The 20,803-nt window shown below is 39.6% G+C and overlaps 1 protein-coding gene across 1 annotated transcript in view; it reads left to right on the top strand.

The window, feature by feature from the left end:
- Positions 1-939: 939 nt before the first annotated feature.
- The window catches only part of GLDC (glycine decarboxylase), a 39,229-nt gene continuing 19,365 nt past the window's right edge, over positions 940-20,803 (top strand). The window contains exons 1-8 of the mRNA XM_041396984.1: positions 940-1,153; positions 1,237-1,315; positions 11,100-11,235; positions 15,289-15,453; positions 18,308-18,385; positions 18,930-19,077; positions 19,313-19,509; positions 20,686-20,782. Coding sequence (XP_041252918.1) covers positions 947-1,153; positions 1,237-1,315; positions 11,100-11,235; positions 15,289-15,453; positions 18,308-18,385; positions 18,930-19,077; positions 19,313-19,509; positions 20,686-20,782 — 1,107 coding nt within the window. The 5' untranslated portion in view covers positions 940-946. The remainder of the gene's footprint in view (positions 1,154-1,236; positions 1,316-11,099; positions 11,236-15,288; positions 15,454-18,307; positions 18,386-18,929; positions 19,078-19,312; positions 19,510-20,685; positions 20,783-20,803) is intronic.

Here is a 20,803-nt window from a genome sequence, read left to right as displayed (position 1 = left end):
CAATATAGACAAAATAGAGGAGAAATTTTAACAGGTCTCAGTTAAAGTCAGTACTGGATTTATGTCATGAATCCTTGCAGCAAACAGCTTTGCTGTTCAAAGCAGGCTTCATCTCACTTAATTTGGTGATCTCTGATTCTGAGACCAGGGACTCAAGTCATTACTCCAAATACATACTGGCATAAATTTGTGAGGGCCTTTTCCTTTATAATAGAGTATTTATGATAGCTCAGATTATATCAGAGAAGTAATTTCATATTTACTGCAGGAATGGAGAGCTTGCATGAATCAGTGATCTTTGGTGCAAAGTAAACTTGCTTTTAGGTTCCAAAGTAGTGATCAGTTTTCTTACTAAATTCAGGAGGCAGTGGATCTGTGATACAATTAAGATGAAATTAATGAACATCTTGGAATTTTTTTTTTCTTTCATTTTTATTTTATTTAAATGTTGATTCAAATGTATATCCTCAATGTGGCAACTCTGGGGTTAGTTCTGGAAGATGAAGAAATGTGGGCATCTGTTTGTAACGAAACATACAAGTTTGTAACTATGATAGTATCATCCTCAGAGAGACACAGAACTGAAAGATGGGGAAAAGTAGTTCCAGATGCCTCTCCACTCCCCAAGACTAACATTACCATAAGTTAAAGCAGTAATAAACACAGGCACACAGCTGTGGACAATGTGTTGCTCATCCTAAAGCTCGCCACTCCAAAGCAAGTCCACCCTCTGCTGAGGAAACACAGAAACCTTTTTCTCCTGTCCGTTCTGTGAACGAAAACTCTCTCTACCGGCAAAATGTCCTCCGGGGTGTGCCCGCGAGCCGGGGGCAGCGCCGGGTCAGCCGGGCGGGGGATGCTCGCGCCGCGCCGCCCCCCGCGCACAAGTGCGAGCGCCGGCGGCGGGGCCGTGCCGTGCCGCGGCATGCAGAGCTGTGCCGGAGGCATGCAGAGCTGCGGGCGCTGGTGGGGGCGGCTGGCCGCCCGCGGGGCGCCGCACCTGTGGGTGGCGGCAGGACAGCGGCGCTGGGGCGGCGGGGAGGCGGCGCGGTGCATCGAGCAGCTCCTGCCGCGGCACGATGACTTCTCCCGGCGGCACATCGGGCCCCGGGAGCAGGAGAAGCGGGAGATGCTGCGAACCGTCGGAGTGCAGGTAGGCGCCGTGCGGGCCGGAGCTGCCGGTGCGGGCTGTGCCGCCCGCGGGAGCTGACCGCGGCGTGCGGGCGCTTCTTGCAGAGCGTCGAGGAGCTGATGGACAAAACCATCCCGGACAGCATCCGCCTCCGGAGGCCGCTGAGGATGGATGACCACGTCTGTAAGTGACCGCATGGCCCGGGGTGCTCCCGGACTCCCCGCGCCCTCCCGCGGCCCCTTCCGGCTCCCAGCGCCCGTGGCGGGGTGGGGGGGACCCGGGGTGCGCGCCCCCTGCCCCCGCGTCCCCGCTGACACGGGCAGCAGTCTGATCTTACCGCCCGAGTGGAAGCGCCGGGTGAGACTTAAATAAGCGTAGCAGCACAGCCACCGACACTTCGTTCTTCTCCGACCAACTCCGTAGATTATTTTGGCTGCTGCGTTTATTGCTGTTCTCTCGGAAATCGGTAGGAAGATATGTGTAGCAGACAGGGGCTGCTCGAAAACTCGTTTTGGAGGTCAAGTACTCCATTGACTTCACTTTGTCCTAAGAGCCTAATGTGAAGTGAAAAGTTTGACTAAAAATCGCCCCCTTAGTGTGGACTGCAGCTTCAAATGAGCCACTGTCTTTTGGTGGTTCTTACGTGTATCTGCAGGATTTCTTTGTTATTCCTCCTCCCCGACCACCCCCCACCTCCCCCAATAATAACTTGCATATTTTAATAGCATTAAAATCTTTTGTCTCCACATTATGGATACACAAGTGGACTAATGGCCTGAATTTTAAATCTGTCTAATTGAGTGTTATGGGTAAACTTCAGGAATACTAACCATCTGAGTCAGCTACAGTAGTTCAGCAAATTGCTGTAGGAAACTTGGTGTGATTTCATGAGGTTTGAGATATTAACATTTTGAAGCGTTAGAAAGCACAGTACGAAATTTTTATCTGTATAACTGCGTTTTTGAGCAAAATCTGTGAACATGATGCTGAAAGTCCTGTAAGTGAAAGAAACACTTAAAATCCCCAATGATAAACAATTACACTAAAACTAACAAAGCTCAATGGCCATTCAGATGGCCATTGAGATCCAGTTACACCAGTATTAACTTCATTTTTGTGTCACAATCCTTTGCCTGGTTTGTAGAAAACTTGATTCCTCTTGCTGGCGTTTTCTCATTGCTCATCCGTGTGCTGTATGTAATTTGAGTGTAAACTTCAGGCCTGCAGCTCCGGTGAGGTTCCTGGCCAGTTCAATCTGGTTACTCTGGGATGACATCACACATGAGAGGCAGCACTACAATGAACAGCCAGGAAAACTAGACTCTGAAAAGACAGATTCTAGCCAGGAGGGATACAACAGGGAATGACAGTTTCTACCTCTAAAATGTTTTATTAGTACAACGGTATTTTAGTCTTTCATAACTTTCTATGTTATTAGAATGGGGAGAGTCTGGGTAGAGAAGCAGAATTTAACAGCCTTCCTGTGTCTGTATAACTGCTGAAAGTACTGGCTGGCATATTTCCTTATGGTTAATGTGTTTTAATCAAAGTACTCCCTGACTAGAAAGCGATTTTCACTGTGCTCAAAGAAAAAAAGCTTTTTAGGTTACTATATTTTTAGATCAGTAGGAGTGAAATGCAGTTTGTCACTATAAATTATGCCTTAGAAGCCCTTACAATTTTTTTAGTCATTAGTTTTTATTATTAATTAATATGATACTCTTACAAAATTTTACTTGACTAAAGCATACATAAAAGTAATACAGGATAGTGCTCACTAAAATACTTATACATTATTGAAAACTAAACTGGTGACATCAGCCTAAGTCACAATCTTGATGCAGTGCTCAAATGCTGATTCTTAGTAATTTTGAGTGTCTGTCTCCTACACAGTGGTGCATTAGTTGATGTCCTGTTGTAGGCAAGTTCTCACTGTGTAACAGGGCTTTATTAGTTAACAGTGTATTTGGTTCACTGGCATTTTGCTCCACTTGCTATGCTGTTCTTGTTCCCTTAGAGTAAACTTTGAAAGAATGTGACTGTGATGCAGAGTCTCACATTGCACAGCATGCTACAGTGAGTTTTCAAAAGAGATGCTTGCATGAGGTACAGAAAACCTTTTTTTCTGTACATGACTGTGTTTTTCTTCTGCACCCAGTGTGCTGGACTGTCTTTTATAATTTAATGTGTAGTTGTTTGTCACTAGTTTTTCCCTGAACTGGTAGCAGAAAATTCCACACCTTTTAACAAAAAGTTTAAAGCCTCAGCTTAAAATTGTGCTACATCACATTGAACATCTTGTACCCAGGACATTGTAATCTGAGTGAAGCTTGCTTTAACATATTGTTAGAACACTTTCTAATAACCAGGATGGTATTTATTATGTAAGGATGGGGCATTATTTCTCTATCATGTACCTTTTAATAAAGGTAATTAGCAAAATTAGGCAGTGTCATGAAAACTGTATTATTTTTTAATTTAAACATTTGTTTTTATTTGCATGAATGCTCTCACACGTGGAAAGAGAGAAAATAACAAGTCAATGCAAAACATGTTATTCAATGAGCTTCAGCGTTTATAAAATTTGTATTACAAATACTGCAATTTCAACTTGTCTGTATAACTCAAAAATGTAATCATAGTGACGTCACAAATTGGTGTGCAGCTGAACAAATGAGTTGCTAGAGCTACTCCTTTTTAGTAACAAATACAGCTGAGCTTATCCTGAAGTCTCATTGAAGTCAATCCTTACAGACAGAATTAGACATGTAGTTCAAGTAAACTACACAGCCACCATAAAAAGCATGTCTGTATCATGGGTCTCTGCAATTACATTTGGGTGTTTTGGAAAACTTTCATAGCTGCAGACCTCATCTCAGGTGTGTATATTTGATCTGTACATTTGATATATATATTTTGATATGTAATATATATTATATATATATAAAATATACACTACATATATAACATATATATTACATATATAATTATATATATCAAATATATATATATATTTTATATATAATTTTCAAATTTTGATTCGGTGTGTGTCATTACAGATCCTTCCATTGATAATCTTACAAGTTGTCTAAAAGACGGCAAATTAATCAAATGTGTATATGCAACAGCAGTAAAGAAAAGAAAAAAAAGGTTCCTGTGGATGGGGCTTGTGTTAAAGACCTTGTTCATATGGCATTGCATATTCCACTGATGATAAATAAAACCTCTGATTACAATAGAAACACACCCTTTTTGTACCTCTGTTGTCTCTCCTAGACTGTGAGCACAGACCTACTCTTCAGTGGAAGAATGAATCTTCATTACTTCCCTGAAGGACATAACATATATATATAGAGAGAGAGAAAGTCTTTAACCTTACTTGCCTGGACATTTCCCGAGGGCAGGAAGGCTCTGCAGAGGGATCTGGACAGGCTGGATCATGGACCAAGGCCAGTGGTGTGAGGTCCAACAAGGCCAGTGCTGGCTCCTGCCCCTGGGTCACAGCAACCCCAGGCAGTGCCACAGGCTGGGGCAGAGGGGCTGAAAGCTGCCCACAGGAAAAGGACCTGGGGGTGCTGCTGACAGCAGCTGAACATGAGCCAGTAGTGCCCAGGTGGCCAAGAAGGCCAATGGCATCCTGGCCTGCACCAGCAATAGTGTGGCCAGCAGGAGCAGGGCAGGGATTGTCTCCTGTACTTGGCACTCAGGTTGTGAGGCCACAACTTGAATCATGTGTTGTTTTGGTCCCCTCACTAGAAGAAAGACACTGAGGTGCTGGAGACTGTCCAGATAAAGTCTACAAAGCTGTGAAGAGTCTGGAGCACACGTGCTGTGAGGAGCAGCTGATTGAGTTGGGGTTGTTCAGGCTGGCGAAGAGGGGGCTCAGGGGCACATTATCACTCTCTACAACTGCCTGAAAGAAGGGTATAGCTGGGTGGGGTCTGACCTTTTCTCCCAGGCAACAAGTGACTGGACAAGAGGAAATGGCCTCAAGCTGTGCCGGAGGGAGTTCAGCTTGGAAATCAGTAAGAATTTCTTCACTGAAAGAGTGGTCGGGCATTGGAATGGAGTGTGCACGGAGGAACAACTCCTGGAGGTGTTCAAGGAACAACTGGACGTGGCACTTAGTGCCATGGTTTACATGATAGGGTGGTAATCAGTCAGAAGTTGTAGTTGATGATCTTGGAGGTGTTTTTTGACCCAAGAGTCCATCATCTGTTTTTCTTAAGTCTGAATGACTAGCCATTCTAGTAAATGCCATGTTTTGATGGTACAAGTGCATCTACATTCAAAATGCTCTTTCAATAGCTTTTAGTCTTATCTGTATTGGCAGATTTTTTTATTGTACTGCCATTGTCAGTGATGGAGGAGGGAAGGATTGTAGCTTGTTCTGAAATAAAATCCTTTCTTTGATATGAAAGATGACAGCACTACCTATATCCATTTTGGGACCCAAAAAAAAAAGCCATTTTGCAAGTGTCTCTTGCCATGAGCCCGCTGACTGTGTTGTAGTGTTGTAAAACCATCTGAACATGCCACTGAATTCCATTAGGAGTGAAATAGCAAAATGTCTGATTTCAGTGAACAGTAAATTTCAGTCCTGTACCTCAACTAATTGTGGAGAAGGTTTTTTTTTTTTTTTTTACAGATTTTTCTGCAGATACAGTTAAGGAAATGCTTAATTTTGGCATTAACTTCTGTTCAGTCAATATTTACAACAAGGCTTTGATTCTTAATTGGGACCAGCTGGTATTACAGAGCTTTATTTCCAGGGTTGCAGTAAGGAAACTTGAACAATCAGCTTTTCTTTAGGTGTTGAAGGTACTTTAGCATATATGTCATGATTGACCCGTTTGAAGTAAAGGAACATATTATCTTATATGACTAATTTTCTATATTTTATTCCTACAAACCTACTGTCTATGTCAGTCATAGTTATCCCTGCAATGCTGCCATGGTATGTCCGTCTTTATATATAATGTATAGGTCTTATGCATATGTTTGTTATTTCTGCTTTTTAGTTCAGAATCTGAATTTTTTAAAAGCTTGAATTAAAAAATATTTCTGTGAACTCCCACAGGTTTTTTTCTCAAGCATTCCCAGATACCTTCTCAAATTTTAGAATTTATCAGCATTAGTTCCTAAAAATATTAAGAATGCAATTTGGTCCCCAGTCTAAATGTTATTAGAAGCAATACTGTTCAGAAGCAGTTACAGTATAATAAAGACTATTTGTGTCTCCAAATTAGCAGCTCTTTTTTGCAGTGAATCTTCTTTAATAGGATTTTATATTTTAAAAATTAATTCTGGGTGAATTTGTAAGCATCTCCTGATGTCAGACAGGTTTTTAGAGCTAGTTTAGTAATTTCAGGTTCCCTGCTGCTGGCGTGCAGCCAGTATGATTTGGATGCCTGTGGCAGGGGGTAATTGTTACCCTCCAGAGTGCTGCCATACATAGTGCAGAATCCACATTACCGCCCAGGGCAATTTGCGCCTCATGCACTTTCAGGCTGCTACTCCTTTTTTCACAGGCAGCAGCCCTTGTGTGCCGAGCAGGGAATGGCATCCTGTTTTACTCAGCCTGCCCCTGCTTTTGGCTCCTGGCAGCATCAGGTAGAGTGTGCTGCCCAAGCTGGCTGGGTGAGCACAGGTAGCCTTAGTGAAAGGAGGGAGGGCAGGGCACTACGTGCCTGACAGTGCTTTGGAACTATTTTTCTTCAATATTATCTGGTTCTTGTTGTTTTGGTATTTTTTAAGAGATTGAATTAAATACTTAATTAAGGGAAATAAATTAATCCCCCTTTTATCAGTGGTTCTAAGGATCTTGCTTCCTTGATCTCTAAGTTTTTTTTAAGATCTGATACAAAGTGAATAAAAATATATCAGACAAATTGTAACCTTCTTTTTGTATTGCATGGTTAAAGTTGTATAACTGGAATGGATCCTTTTGTATTTTCTTCAGTCTCCTTCTCTAGTGCCATATTTTGCAGGTATCTCACAAGTTCAAAGCAACTCTCCTGTGCTGACTACAAAAACACTAGCAAAAATAACAGTATATTATTTTGTGATCTGATAATTCAGTCTCTCTTACTATTTTTGTGATATGTTCTGCCTTTGCTATTTGTAGATGTAGCAATCTGGAACTGCCCTTGCAGAACCTCTCAGACCCTCAGTAACTTTTCTCCAGTTATAGGAAAGGAATACAGCACAAGCAGTGGACATTATTCTGAGGGCTGTCTTTGATCATAAATTTCTGATGAGTTGATGAGGGGAATAAAGATCAGCTGCAGTGACTTTGCTGGCAATTTTTTTGCTGATCAAGGTTCTTAAAGAATTTTTATTGTACGCCCAATAAAATGAGTCTATAATAAAGCCATTTCAATGGCTTTTTCTTAGAACACTGGAAACAAACAGCTGAGTGTGACAGTAGCCGGAGTCCAACTATTACTTAAATATAGTGAATTTTTCTTTCTGTTTTATTTCCCCATTTTGCATATTGGTTCTTAATCTCATTGCTGGGAGAATTAAGAAGAAATAAGTAACACGAGCAAAAATATTTCAAGCTGTGTTTTTTTAATTATGTCATTAAAATTTTTAGGAATCCTATATGTTTTAGTTTTAAAGAAATTAATAAATATTTAGAATAATACAAAATTTCCATTACATATGCTCCAAGATATATACTTTATGCAGTGGAAAAAGTCTGCTATTTTCAGAGTTTGGTGACAGCCTTGGGGACCAAACTGGAAATGTAGCAACTTTGGTATGAATTTAAAAATTAATTTTAAGCATAAATAAGATCACTCTTGTGTTTCACATTCATCTGCCTTTAGTTTACATTAGTTATTTATTTAGCATTAGTTATTTACAAAATGATAAATAAAGAGTTAGGCCCCTTTCACAAATAACATGGGAATACATTGTTGAAACCTAGGCTTGACAGAGTGGGAAATAAGGCTACTGACAGAGACACAGACCCAGCTCAGTCTCTAGCCCTGCTGGAAGCTTTGCTGAGCAGATTGCTCAGGGCTTCACCCAATCAGAACATGAAACCTCAAAAGGTGGAGTCCCTGTTCCATTGCTGGACTGTCCTCCTGGGCCCAGCTCTCCTTATCTCCAGCCTGAGCCTGTCCCTCCTACTATGCATACAGTGCTTTTAAGGGCCTGGCTGCATCTCCTGCATCACCTCCTGTTGGTGCTGGGGATACTGGTAAACATGGTTTGTTTCATTGCCTTGCTCTCTGGTCTTTGGACTCCAGCTTCTGAATTAACTTCTCTCTAACATTACCTGCATCACTCTTACTTGAATTCAGAACCCTTTCAATGTAAAGTAAACACTGAATTAATGAAATCTTCATGGTTTTATGTTTGGTCATAGGTAAGCCAGCCCAATACATAAATCAGGGGCTATTACCTTCCCTTATTCAGGATTGCAGTTATATTTATGAGCTGTCTTCCTAAAGACATACTGTGATGAAGTACTTCAAGGCAGTAGAAGGCAAAGGGTAAGGAGTCTTTATGCCTGATCTCTTCAAAGAGGCGTGTTAAATGTGGGAGATATATTTTGAGCTGTACTGCTGCCATTGCCCTTATACTGACCAAAGGGGCAGGTTATTAAGGTGAAGCAGGAGTGGAAGGAGTATGCCCTCCAGTATTTTGCCACCCTGCTTAAAATTAACTATGCAACTTTCTTCACAGGTAGCTCATTAAAATGTGATAATTTAAAATATATTCAGTCTTGGAACCTCTCAGTGTAGGTATTCTAGGTGGAGTGTGGTTCTGCTCTTAAGCACAATCTCTACCTAAGCTTCTTGCAGGCTTTGGCTTTGTGCCTTCAATCAGTTTGGAAGCAGCTTTATTTCAGAGATCTCCAGCACAAGCTAAGTGGCTGCATGTAGTTGTTGCTGGCTACAATTGCAGAGAAATAACTCAAGAAGAAAAGCCCAGTTGAGCAAACAAAGGAAATGTTATCTGTCACATTGTGCAGTATTTGTGGTATGTGTTTACTGCAGAAACCGCACTCAGTGCATTTTTGTGTGTGATATTGAGCTAGCAAGCAAGTTAAATGATAGCCAGCTTCTGCCTTCAACTGCAATTTGGAATTAAACAGGGAAATTCATTACCATTTCTAAGAAATCATTGATGTTTGAATTATGCAAGAGCACAAGATTGTCTGAAATTGCAACCAAACTCTCTTTCATCTAACTTTTTGCAAGTGGTTGAGGAAGGCCTCTACAATGTCAAAGCTCACTTAAACAAACAACTGCCTCTCTCTTACTAAAAACTATGTGGGAAGAATTCTGGGGAGTAGAGTTTTTCAGTACACTTTAGAAACTTTGTCCTGGACATTGCTAAGTTCAAACCTGATAAGCATACAACAAGGCTCCAGAAAAAAAAAAAAAAGGCAGTTTACTGAAACTAAGAAATCCGTCTTCAAACATTAGATCTAATGGTTACACTGAGTAAAAGGCAGAGAAGAAATAAACTTTGAAATGAGAACTGAACATCAGTAAAAAAACTCTGTGAAAAGTGTAATGTGACTGTGGAAGAAATTAATTGAAAACCTGGAGATTTCTGAAAAAAAAAATCTTTATGCATGAAATGCAATAGCAGCAACTTGAGTGAAAGGAAAAAAACCAAGTTTTGAAATCAGAGCTGAGGTTCTAATATCCTTGTTTGTGATTGCTCTAGAAATTAATTCAAAACCTAGATAATTATTTGACACCACATTATACAAAATTAACTATTCTGACTTGATATCTATTGCTGGAGTAACTTACAGAGAGAAAATAGACTTTGTGACATCCAGGGCCCAAGGTATTCTAATTCTGTGATTTGTGGCATTATATTACAAAGTGACATCTTCCAAGTTGTGGTGCAGAGGGAACAGAACTTAGCGTAACTGTCCCATTACAGCAAACCCTGAGGTCAGATTTGGGGGAAGAATTAAAAAACATTTGCTCCCCTCACCCAGGACGATTGGTGTACAGTTCTACCCAGGTCTGTTAGGCTGGACCGACCTATTTGTCCGTGTGATCTTAAAACAGTCTACTGTGGATTCTTTTGCATCCACAGCTACTAATATATTTTTAAAATATGACTCTTTGGCAGATGTTTGTAGCATTATTCACTGACTGCTAGGAACAGGTTGACTCAGTGTGATTTTTGCACCACTTTCAGGACACTGAGAAGCAAGACCAAAGAGTAAACTGTGGTTGAGGGAGAGAGGGAATGCAAATCTTTCATTCTGTATACTTCAAAGCCATTCTTTTGTAATGTCTTCAAATGAGATTGGCAGACTCATTTAAAAGTTAATCTAATTTGGAATGTCTTAACTAGAAATACTTTTATTAACTTTTTTTTTTTTTTTTAAATAAACTGGTGAAGTATGCTAAAATTGAATTAAAAGAACTGTTCTGTTTTATCAGCAATTTAGGGAAAATGTGAGGAAATAAATTCTATGATAGTAAGAAATTATTCCTGGGTGCTTGGTGTAAGCCCACTTTGTGCAAATATGACTGATAGAAACACTAAATGACAGCTGTGGATGGCAATGGCTTCAAGCAATGTAGATTCTGAAAGATTCAGCTAATAGAAAGTGTCTCCTGAGGTGCTTTTTAATGCATGTGCAATATGGGTCTCTTCTGGGCTGAAGGTACATTGTATTAGCACAAAAAGAGCTCCTTCTGCCTACAGCTGTTTCTCTCACTATTCTTTCCACATGCTTTGGAACCCTGTTATTATTCAGGTGTTGCATTTTCAAAATTCTGGCAGAATTTAAACTTTCCTAGAAGTTTTATGAGGTTGCTACTTTATCTTTGCTGTTCTTTACTTGCATTTTATTCTGCTACTTTGTACTTGCACCGCCAATGAGGTTTCTTTTACACAGGGGGAAAAGATATTTCAGTTAAAAACTGTTACTGTTACACATAGCAGTAGCATTCTGACATATTGTCTTTCCAATTAGGTGAAAATGAAATACTTGAAACTCTATACAATATTGCAAGGAAGAACAAGATATGGCGGTCCTATATAGGCATGGGTTATTACAACTGCTCAGTGCCTCAGCCCATTGCGCGCAACTTGTTGGAGAATGCAGGATGGTAATGTACCACATTTTATTGTTAAATGTATATAAGTATACATTTGTCCCACAAACCTATTTTTTTTTTACTAAAAAAATATACTTTCATATATTTGGTAATGATGTGTAATGATGTGTATCCTACTGTATAGGAACTGTGTTGTTCGTGCTAAGGCTTGAAATTTACTTTAGAAAATGCTTTTTTTCTGTAAAATATGCCACTAGTTTTGTGACTTCTATTTACAGCTCCTATATATTATGAACTAATACAAGATTACATGTGTGCTTTAAGGAAGTATACAGACTTACCTCCTAAATGAAAGTAATTCTTTCCTAACTTTTGCCTAAATTAAAAACCGCTCCCTCCTCCACTGGTGTACGCAATTTGGGTGGAGGTAGTTAAATACTATGCAATACTGTGATCATGGTTTTCTGATGAGGAAGTAAGAAACTTCTAAGGAAGTAGAAATTCTAAAGTCTGTTCTCTTAGTATTTATCCTTTTTTTGGTTTTTTTAACCACAGACCTTCAAGTGTTTGAATTTCATCCATAAAGTGAGTTCTTGTCTTGTCTTGATCAAATAGTTCTTTGGTGAACAGCAGTGAATTGAACAATCATAATAAGATAATACATTTATGAAAAGGCTGAGAATATTTTACTTGGTTCTGATCATCCAGTCAACAATTCGGTTTCTAAAGAATTGTAACTCGGGAATGATGCAACAGGAAAAGCTAGATTTCAAGTTGACTCCCACTTTCCAGCAGCCTGAATGTCACCCTGTATTTTTGCATTTAGTTTACAAGTTCCCCTGTCACCCAGTCACTAAGATGCTTCTTTTATACTGTATTGAGTTACTTTACTTTAAACATTTTATTACTGACTAATTGTTATTTTAGTAAAATCAGTATTTAAAGGTTTTATATATATTTTAAAAAGTCTAAACAACAAAAAACTTCACAACTAACCAAAGAATCATATTACTCAGTGTAAAAAGTCATTGTTACTTAGATGCTATGTGTTTTTTATACTTTGGGTTGCCATAAATGGGTCTACATAACTGTAGACCTCTAAGTCTTATTTATTTTTAGATTTGTTGGCTCTATTTGCATCACTGGTGGAAAAGTTGCACTGTTTGAAGTCAAGGAATCTATGAAATACATCTATGCAAGGTTTTATTTTGCCTCATCCTTGTTCACTTTTTGCAACATATGCAATCTAAATATTTCAATACAGTACCAGGAAACAAATTATTGGTTGATAGAAGCAAGGACAAGAACAGCTAGAAAGTAAGCGGAACAAAATGAACTGCAGAATTTTCAACCCTAAAACATTATGTAGTGTTAATGAAACAACTGAGAGAGCTTGTCCAGAAATCTGTTCTTGCACTGTCCAGTAAAGTCAAACTAGATGGCTACAAGCTAAACTATTAGATGGCTAAAATGAAGGCTAAAATGTTTGTTGGAGAGAAAATATATATGTGTGAGTGCATGTGTGCTAGAACAACTATGCAGGCTTTATGGAAACTGTTTAAGAAATCAGACTTCGTATTTCTGCTGAGTGTGTAACACTTTCCATGCTGACACATTTCACATTGCAGCTCCAAGAGAAATACTGCAAGCTCAGGCTTATTGCTTCTCATCTATTCTGTCTCCCTTGCATAACTTGTGTTTGCTTTGATTGGCATTTGCTAGAGCAACTAGAAGTCTCCCGAAGTTCAACTTACTTCATTCCTTTGCCCCCAGACACTAAATGTGTAAAAATACAAACATGTACCAAGGATGCCTGCATCCTTGAAATCTTTCACATCTCTAGTGTAAATTATTAAACTTGTTAGCTAGTAACACTCAGAATGTAATGAAAGCATTGCATTCTGAAAATAGTTACATACTGTGCAATAATTACTTTTAGAGAGTTTGCTTTTAAATTATTTTAAAAAGTCACTTGTCATGTAGCATAGATTCAGGCAGAACACAGAATGCAGACTAAATCCAGATATTTTCTTTGAAGAACTTGTAGAGAAGTACACTCAATTAAAATATGTAGATGTTAAAAAAATGCCAAAAAAACCTTTTAAAAGGAGTGTTTAAATAAGTGTGCTTATGTTATAAGAGGTGTCTTTATTTGTGGAACTGTTAAGTTTCCTAGTAGCTTGTGGCAGTACTGGAATTCAAGATTTCTTCGTTGATTTTTTTCCATCTTTCTGAAATTGATTTGTTTTAGTTCAACTGTGTTGACCATTGAAAACCACAACATCAAAATCATAAGGCTTCATTAATTTTGTTTTGTAATAGAGTGTACTTTCCCAGCTATGTGGAGCAGGAGTTCTCTAATGCATTTCAATTAATCACAATGTTTTAATTCTTGTTAGTCTAATTCTAGTTCCTTCTACAAATTAAAATACAAGAAATGTTTTAATTCTTGTTAGTCTAATTCTAGTTCCTTCTACAAATTAAAATACAAGAAATAGCCCTGAAATAAAATGAGAAATCACAGTTGCAAAACATTAGGTACAGAGAAATTTCTTCTAGTAATCAATAAAAATCACTGCTCGTGCAAAGGCTCTTGGAATAATTATTTTTATTTGTGAGAACTGAGTGGGCAGGGGGACCATACAGCAAAAAAATCTTAATACTACCAGACTGCAAGTTTATCTGGCAAACTGAGCACTGGGTTTAGCTGCTGTGGAGAAAAAAAAAAGGCCCTACTATTGGGATTAGCAAGCTTACATGTAGTCTGGGACATGGTCCCACTTGAGAATTATGCAGTCATATGATGATAATTAGTTTAGTGTTGGAACTGGCCAAAAATGAGGAAAAAAAACCCTACAGGCTTTGGGAAAATCATCAATTTTATGTACTCTATATACAGCTTTCTGTTATTATGTGCTCTATATATTGCTTTCTGTTACTGTACTGAATAGTGTACGTGAATAATTCAAGCAGAGGTTTCATTTAATTAGATGGTTAATGTATTAGCATTATATATTACACTTTGAGTTCACTTATTGAGTATATCCTTCTTCTAGCTTTTACATTCTCTTCAGGACATTTTCCTGCTTTTTCTCTCACCTTACTATTTTGCTGCTTCTCTCATCCTGCTCAATATCAAGTTCTCCAGCTTGTTTTTAAAAGATCTTTGGTTTTTACCTTCTGTTGACTTTACACGACTTGAGCTTCCAAATACTGGAGTCTTTCTGGAAAGCTTATACCTTCACTTCATTTTTCAGAAGTCTAAGATGTGCTACTGCCCTTTTAGGGAAACTGCTGTTTTCTTCCATCACTGGAAAACAGAGGCCACAAGTGTTCGCACTTACCACTTGTTTCTGGCTGCTACTCTAAATTCAATCTGGCATAAAGTCTGTCCTGAACTACTGTGTAATCCAGTGCCCAAATTTCCAGCAGAGAGGAGAGGCTGACCTCTGTTTTTGCCTTTCATTCCTGGACCCATGCTGCTTTGTTTTCTGGACTGTTACAATAGAGTGTGTCCCTTAGTTTCTTGCATTTTTGAAGGAGTTTCTTATATTGCACTACTGTTTTGTTCACCAAATGACAACAGATAAACATGACATCAGTCTGACTTCCCTCCACTAACATATATGGAAACTGTCATTTCACAAGGAGTTGCATACTTCTGAGCTTGATTTCATGAAATGTCAACTGCTTTTCCTCTTAAAAGGGTGGAGAAGATAAATAAAGGTCTTCAGAAACAGTACTGAAAAATGGTGGCAATATCTAGATATGATTAAACAACACATTCTCCATTGAATATTGTAATTTGATTTAATTCTTCCACACTCAGTCTACTTACTGTTTCCTTCTCCATAATGCCCTCACATGCCAGTTAAAGTAATTTCTCTTTTCAAAATGGAGAAACAGAATTCTTGTCCTGTAAAAAGTTAAGTCAACACCAGAAGGTAAAAATTAAAATGTTTAAAGATAACTGTATTCTAACAAATTTCTATAATAATGAAATATTATTTATTTTTTTATGTGATACAGTTCAGTTATATATTGCCCTAACTTTGTTGCACATTTATTTTCTTAGACCCAAACTCAGAACTTTTTTTCTGACAGGGTTACCCAGTATACTCCTTACCAGCCGGAGGTGTCCCAGGGCAGGCTGGAGAGCCTCCTAAATTACCAGACTATGGTGTGTGATATCACAGGAATGGACGTGGCTAACGCGTCTTTGCTGGATGAAGGAACAGCTGCTGCAGAAGCCATGCAATTATGTCACAGGTACTGTGTTTAAAAGTGTGGTCAAATCACAGCAGGAAGTAATTTTGGAATCTGAAGGCATCTATCCCTGTGCAGGCAATGGATTGAGGTTGAGTGTGGCCTTCTTACTGTGAGCAGTTCACTAAACAGCTAGAGTCCATGTTGCCATGCCTCCAGAGAACTTCCTAATGTTGATGTAAATTAACTCTGATATTCAAGGCCTTCAGAAAACTAGGGACATAGGAGAAGTTCTAGAGGAAGGAAGACTCACCTTTGTTGGAGGAAGGTTGGGCTAGAGAACACTTAAGCAAACGGGACTTACACAGGTCCTGATGTGCCGCACCCGTGGCTGCTGAGGGAGCCTTCTGATACAAATAAGAGGCCACCCTTGATTGTGTCTGAACAACCACAGTGACTGGGACAGGTTCCTCAGCAGAGGAGCAAAGCAAATGACACTTCTGTCTCCAGGAAGGGAGGAATGAATATGCGGGGAACTACCAGCCAGTCAGCCTCACCTCCATCCTTCAGTGGGATGATGGAACAGCTGCTACCCCTGGAAACCATTTCCAGACATATAAAGGACAAGAAGGTGATAAGGAGTCATGAGCATGAATTAACACAGGGGGAGGTCGTGTTTGACTAACATGATGACTTTCTACAGTTGAGTGACTGGCTTGTGGGGAGAGGGGAGAGCAGTGAGTCTCCCTTAAATCCCCACAGAGAAATCAAAAATTATGGGCTGGATGAGGTGTGAGAGAGATGGATGGAAAACCGTCTGAATGTTGGCCCAGGGGATGCTTGTCAGTGACATGAACTTTAGGTGAAGGACAGTTATTATAAGCCAGGGGCAACACTGGGTGAAATCAATGATCTGTGTCATAGGGCAGACTGTATTCTCAGCAAACTTGCTGATGATGCAGAACTTTCAGGATCAGATGATGGACAAGGGAGTCGTGGTGCCTTCCAGAGGGACTTGGACAGGAGAAAATGGGTTGATAGGAATTTTATGATGGTCAACAAGGGGAAGTGCAAAGTCTGCAGCTGGGGGAGAAGCAATCCCTGGCATGTGGGGTACATGATGGGGTCTGGCAGGCTGGAAAGCAGCTTTTCTGAAAAGGCCTTTGGGGGGCTTGGGTGACACCAGATTGAACACAATCCAGCAGTGTGTACTTATTTGTGGCGAATAGGCAAACAGTCTCCTGGGTTGCACTGGAAGGAGGAGTTCTACCAGGATGCCAGGAAGGGATCCCTCTCTCTCACCCTGATGAGTCCACATCCCACAGTGCTGTGCCCACCTCCCCTGTCTCCCACAATAGAGACATGGACATACTGGAAAGAGCCTGGTTGCCCCACCTAGGATACCAGCCCAGCTACTGGCAGACACACACCTGCTCCCACTGATTCCGTCACAGACACAAGGGCTCCTACTGGCTGATGTGCTGCTCCAGTTGCTGGCATTTGCTTCATTCCACTCCCTCCAGTAATTTCAATTGCTGCACTATGGAAACGTGGATCCTTTGTGGTCTGACTCCAGCAGCATTCACACACACACAGTATATGGAGTCCCCTTACCCATGAAAGGAATCAGAAAGGCATTTAACAAGAAGAGAGGACGGACTTCACTAGTTAGGTGCAAGAACTTCAGCAACCAACTATTTATATGTGACTGTCCCAGTCTATCCCCTTACTCTCCTCTTTTGCTACAATTACGGCTCGCAGAATCACTTAACTGCATTATTTTCCCCCTAAACATGTCATAATAAGACATGTTTGCAATCACCAAATGCTTTTCTTGTGCATTCCATAATGTCTACTTGCCAAGTGGGGGCAGGCACCCAGATGGTTTTGTGTTAATTAATGAATTGGAGTTCGCACCTGCCCGGTGGGCTCTTTGCTCCTCTGCACTTGTGGAGGTGGGTCTGTGTTGGGCTGATTTTCCCTGAGAAGCACCTGGGAGCAGCAGGGACAGGGTGTTATCTGGGCTTCCCCACCTGCCATTGCCTTTCTCTGGGGGATGCACAGGACCTTTTATCACATAATCCAATGGACTGTGGCCCGAGTCTCTTGTGGCCATGAAAGTTGAAGATGTGCATTATCTTTTTCCATCAGTGATTAAATTAAGCTTTAAAAAAGTGTGGAGTACATAATTCTAAGTTGCTAAAAGTGAAACTGTTATTGGTATATCCAGATCTACTTTCGTGGATGCCTGTTGTAGGGCCACGTGAAAAGGATTTGCAAATCAAATGAAATACGAGAAATTATTGAAGGTCACTGAGAACTGCGTGTCAGGAAGGTGATTACACAACAGAGACTGTGTAATCATAGTTTCATATGTGTAAAAATAGTTTTCTAACTACTCACTAGTTCAAAGCTTCAGTGTGACATAAAATTCTGCTTACCAGAGAAAACGTACCAGAATCATAAAATGGTTTGGGTTGGAAGGGACCTTAAAGATCACCTAGTTCTATCCCCACTGCTGTAAGCAGGGACCCATCTTCTTCATCTCCCTTTACCTACTTGAATGGCTCACTTCTTTTTTTAAGCAGGGCAACACTGAAAAATCTGTATTAAATACCACAGTGGTATTCCTTTAGAAAAATGTGTGGAGCCATTCCCATGGCTTTTGAAATTAGCTCCCTGTTCTGCTTCAGTTTTTGCCATGTATGATTCTCATTTGAGTGTCTAAAATGAACTTTCTTAATGCAAACGTGCCAGAAAATTCATTCAATCTTACACTTAATCTGGTTATAATAACTAATATTTTCAACTGCCTTTTTACATAGGAAAACTCACTTCTAGAAAATAAGCTAATTTATTTCCATGGAAAACAATATATTATTGATATGTAAATCTTCTTTTTTTTTTTCTTTAACAGACACAACAAAAGGAGAAAGTTCTATGTAGATGCCCGATGCCACCCTCAAACTATAGCAGTGGTCCAAACTAGAGCAAAGTAATGTTTTCCTTCATTTTCCACCATATTTTTTCCCTTACACTGAATCATTTTCCATCTGTGCCTTTTTGCTGTAGACCTAACATTTCTGGCCTGTGCTTTTTTGCAAACTAAAAGAAAAAGTCTGTTATAATTTGGCATTACTTCTAGTTCAAATATAACTGCATAGAAATTAAAGCTCTTTAAAAAGAGACTAAACATATAATTTGAAGGAAACATTTAACTTTTCCTTTAAATTGTTGCACAGCTATGTACATTTGACTGTTGAATTCAGTCTGGTCATTTTTCTCTTTTACTAGTAAGCAAGTATCTTAAGATTTTCTGTTTGCTTTGCTCTGTATTTCTGATGGTGATATTGAATGCAATTCTTCTTTAGTACTGTATAACATGACGTGAAATTTTCTTAGTGTTTAGTGCTGCTAAGATGTTCAACTCTCTGTATGTTAAAGAGTCATATATAAGTCCATGAAAACATCTTATTAAGTATCACTCTAAGGTTGGAGATGGTTTGAATATTTTACCTTCTGCATGTTTTTGTTTCCAGTTATACAGGTGTTATTACTGAACTCAAATTACCCCATGAGATGGATTTCAGTGGAAAGGATGTCAGTGGAGTGTTATTTCAGTATCCAGACACTGAAGGGAAGATCGAAGACTTCTCTGAACTTGTTGAAAGAGCTCATCAGAACGGGGTAAATTTGATTGGTCACACAGGTATCAATCTGATGCATCAGTCATGTTCATGGAAACTAAATGTTAATGAGATACCATCTCAGCTACGTGCAATTCATAACCATTGCAACCATTGCACTTCAGCTCCATGCAAGTGATGTGGAACTCTTGAAACTAAATTCAAAAACCTATCTCCCATGCAAACCCCATTCCTTTAGAAGAGAGCCTGACTGCTTTGTGCATTTCTGTTCTCAGACTCTCGCCTGCTGTGCTACTGACCTTCTGGCCCTCTGTATTCTGAAGCCTCCTGGAGAGTTTGGGGTAGATGTTGTCCTGGGTAACTCCCAGAGGTTTGGCGTCCCACTGTGCTACGGGGGACCCCACGCAGCATTCTTTGCTGTAAAGGAAAATCTAGTGAGAATGATGCCGGGCAGAATGGTGGGTGTCACAAGGTAAGGGCTCCCTCTGCCATTAAGTGAAGATCGAAGTCACAGAGTTGTAGAATCCTTAAGGTTAGAAGAACCTCCAAGATCATCATATCCAACTATCAACCTTCCACAATGTTCACCACTAAACCATGTTCTCTAGTGCCATATCCACACTTTTTTGAACACTTCCAGGGATGGTGATGCTGTCACTTCCTGGGCAGCCTGTTCCAATGAACCCTTTATTTGAAAATCTTTTACCTGATATCCTGTCTAAAGTCTCCCCTCAGAGATCCTGGTAATACAGAAGGGACCATAAAAAACACCTTATGACCATCTTGTGCAGCCTTTGTGAACAACAAGTGACCATGGTGTTGTACTGAGCACTTTATTTTTTTTGAAAACTGTGAGACTAAAAGTTGCCTTCAGTTTTGAGGAAGCAAGTTTCAAGAATTCCATTTGTGTGGAACTATCTATAGTTCTTGTGGCATTGTGGGATGAAGAGATAAACAAAAGCAGAGTGGATTCATTGTGATGGCAGGAGGCTTTGCAAGCTAACTTACTCTGCATATTCTGTACTGACTTTTTCTCTGTCATCCAATCTTATAAAACATAAATGGAAAGAAGTAGAAAATTCAGTGAACCTCCAAAATAATCTAGAAGGAACTTAATCTAGTTCAAATTGTAGTTATGCAGAGAGTGTGCAAAATCTGCTTCTAATAGTCACTGATGGTGATGTATTGTGTATTTTGGCAAGATGTCAAACTAGTAATAATTGAAATGCAAAGTAATTGTCACCAGGAAGACTGCCTATCTTTGTCACAGAGGCTATCCAGAAGTACTTCAGTAACCAAAATAACTAAAACATTCACAGTTATCAATAAGCCTAGGAATATTTAATTTATATTATTTTTCAGTTAAAATAGCTGCAATAATCTGTGTCATTTTAAGGCAAATACCAAATTTCCTGTAGTTTGCTTAGAATTTCACTGTGTGCTCTACCTGACCAGCCACAATATAAACAGAAATCTAGAGGTGCTTTAGTCTTGCTCTGTTTGGTATTGCAACTGGCCTGACTTATGCTTTGGTCTCTCTTCTGTCTCTGAGGATAGATAACCAGTTTCAGGTTAGCATGCATAAAGTTCTGTGTCATAAATAACTAATTTTAAAGTAACAGAAGCAACATTTTCACTTGTGGCTTAGAGATGCAAGTGGGAAGGAAGTGTACCGGCTTGCTTTGCAAACACGAGAGCAGCATATCAGGAGGGATAAAGCTACCAGCAATATCTGCACTGCACAGGTAACTTACACTTTATTTTCA

Source organism: Onychostruthus taczanowskii, unplaced genomic scaffold, assembly GCF_017590055.1.
Source record: "Onychostruthus taczanowskii isolate IOZ18803 unplaced genomic scaffold, ASM1759005v1 scaffold133, whole genome shotgun sequence".
Classification (NCBI taxonomy): Eukaryota; Metazoa; Chordata; class Aves; order Passeriformes; family Passeridae; genus Onychostruthus; species Onychostruthus taczanowskii.
This window is presented reverse-complemented; position numbering and strand designations above follow the sequence as displayed.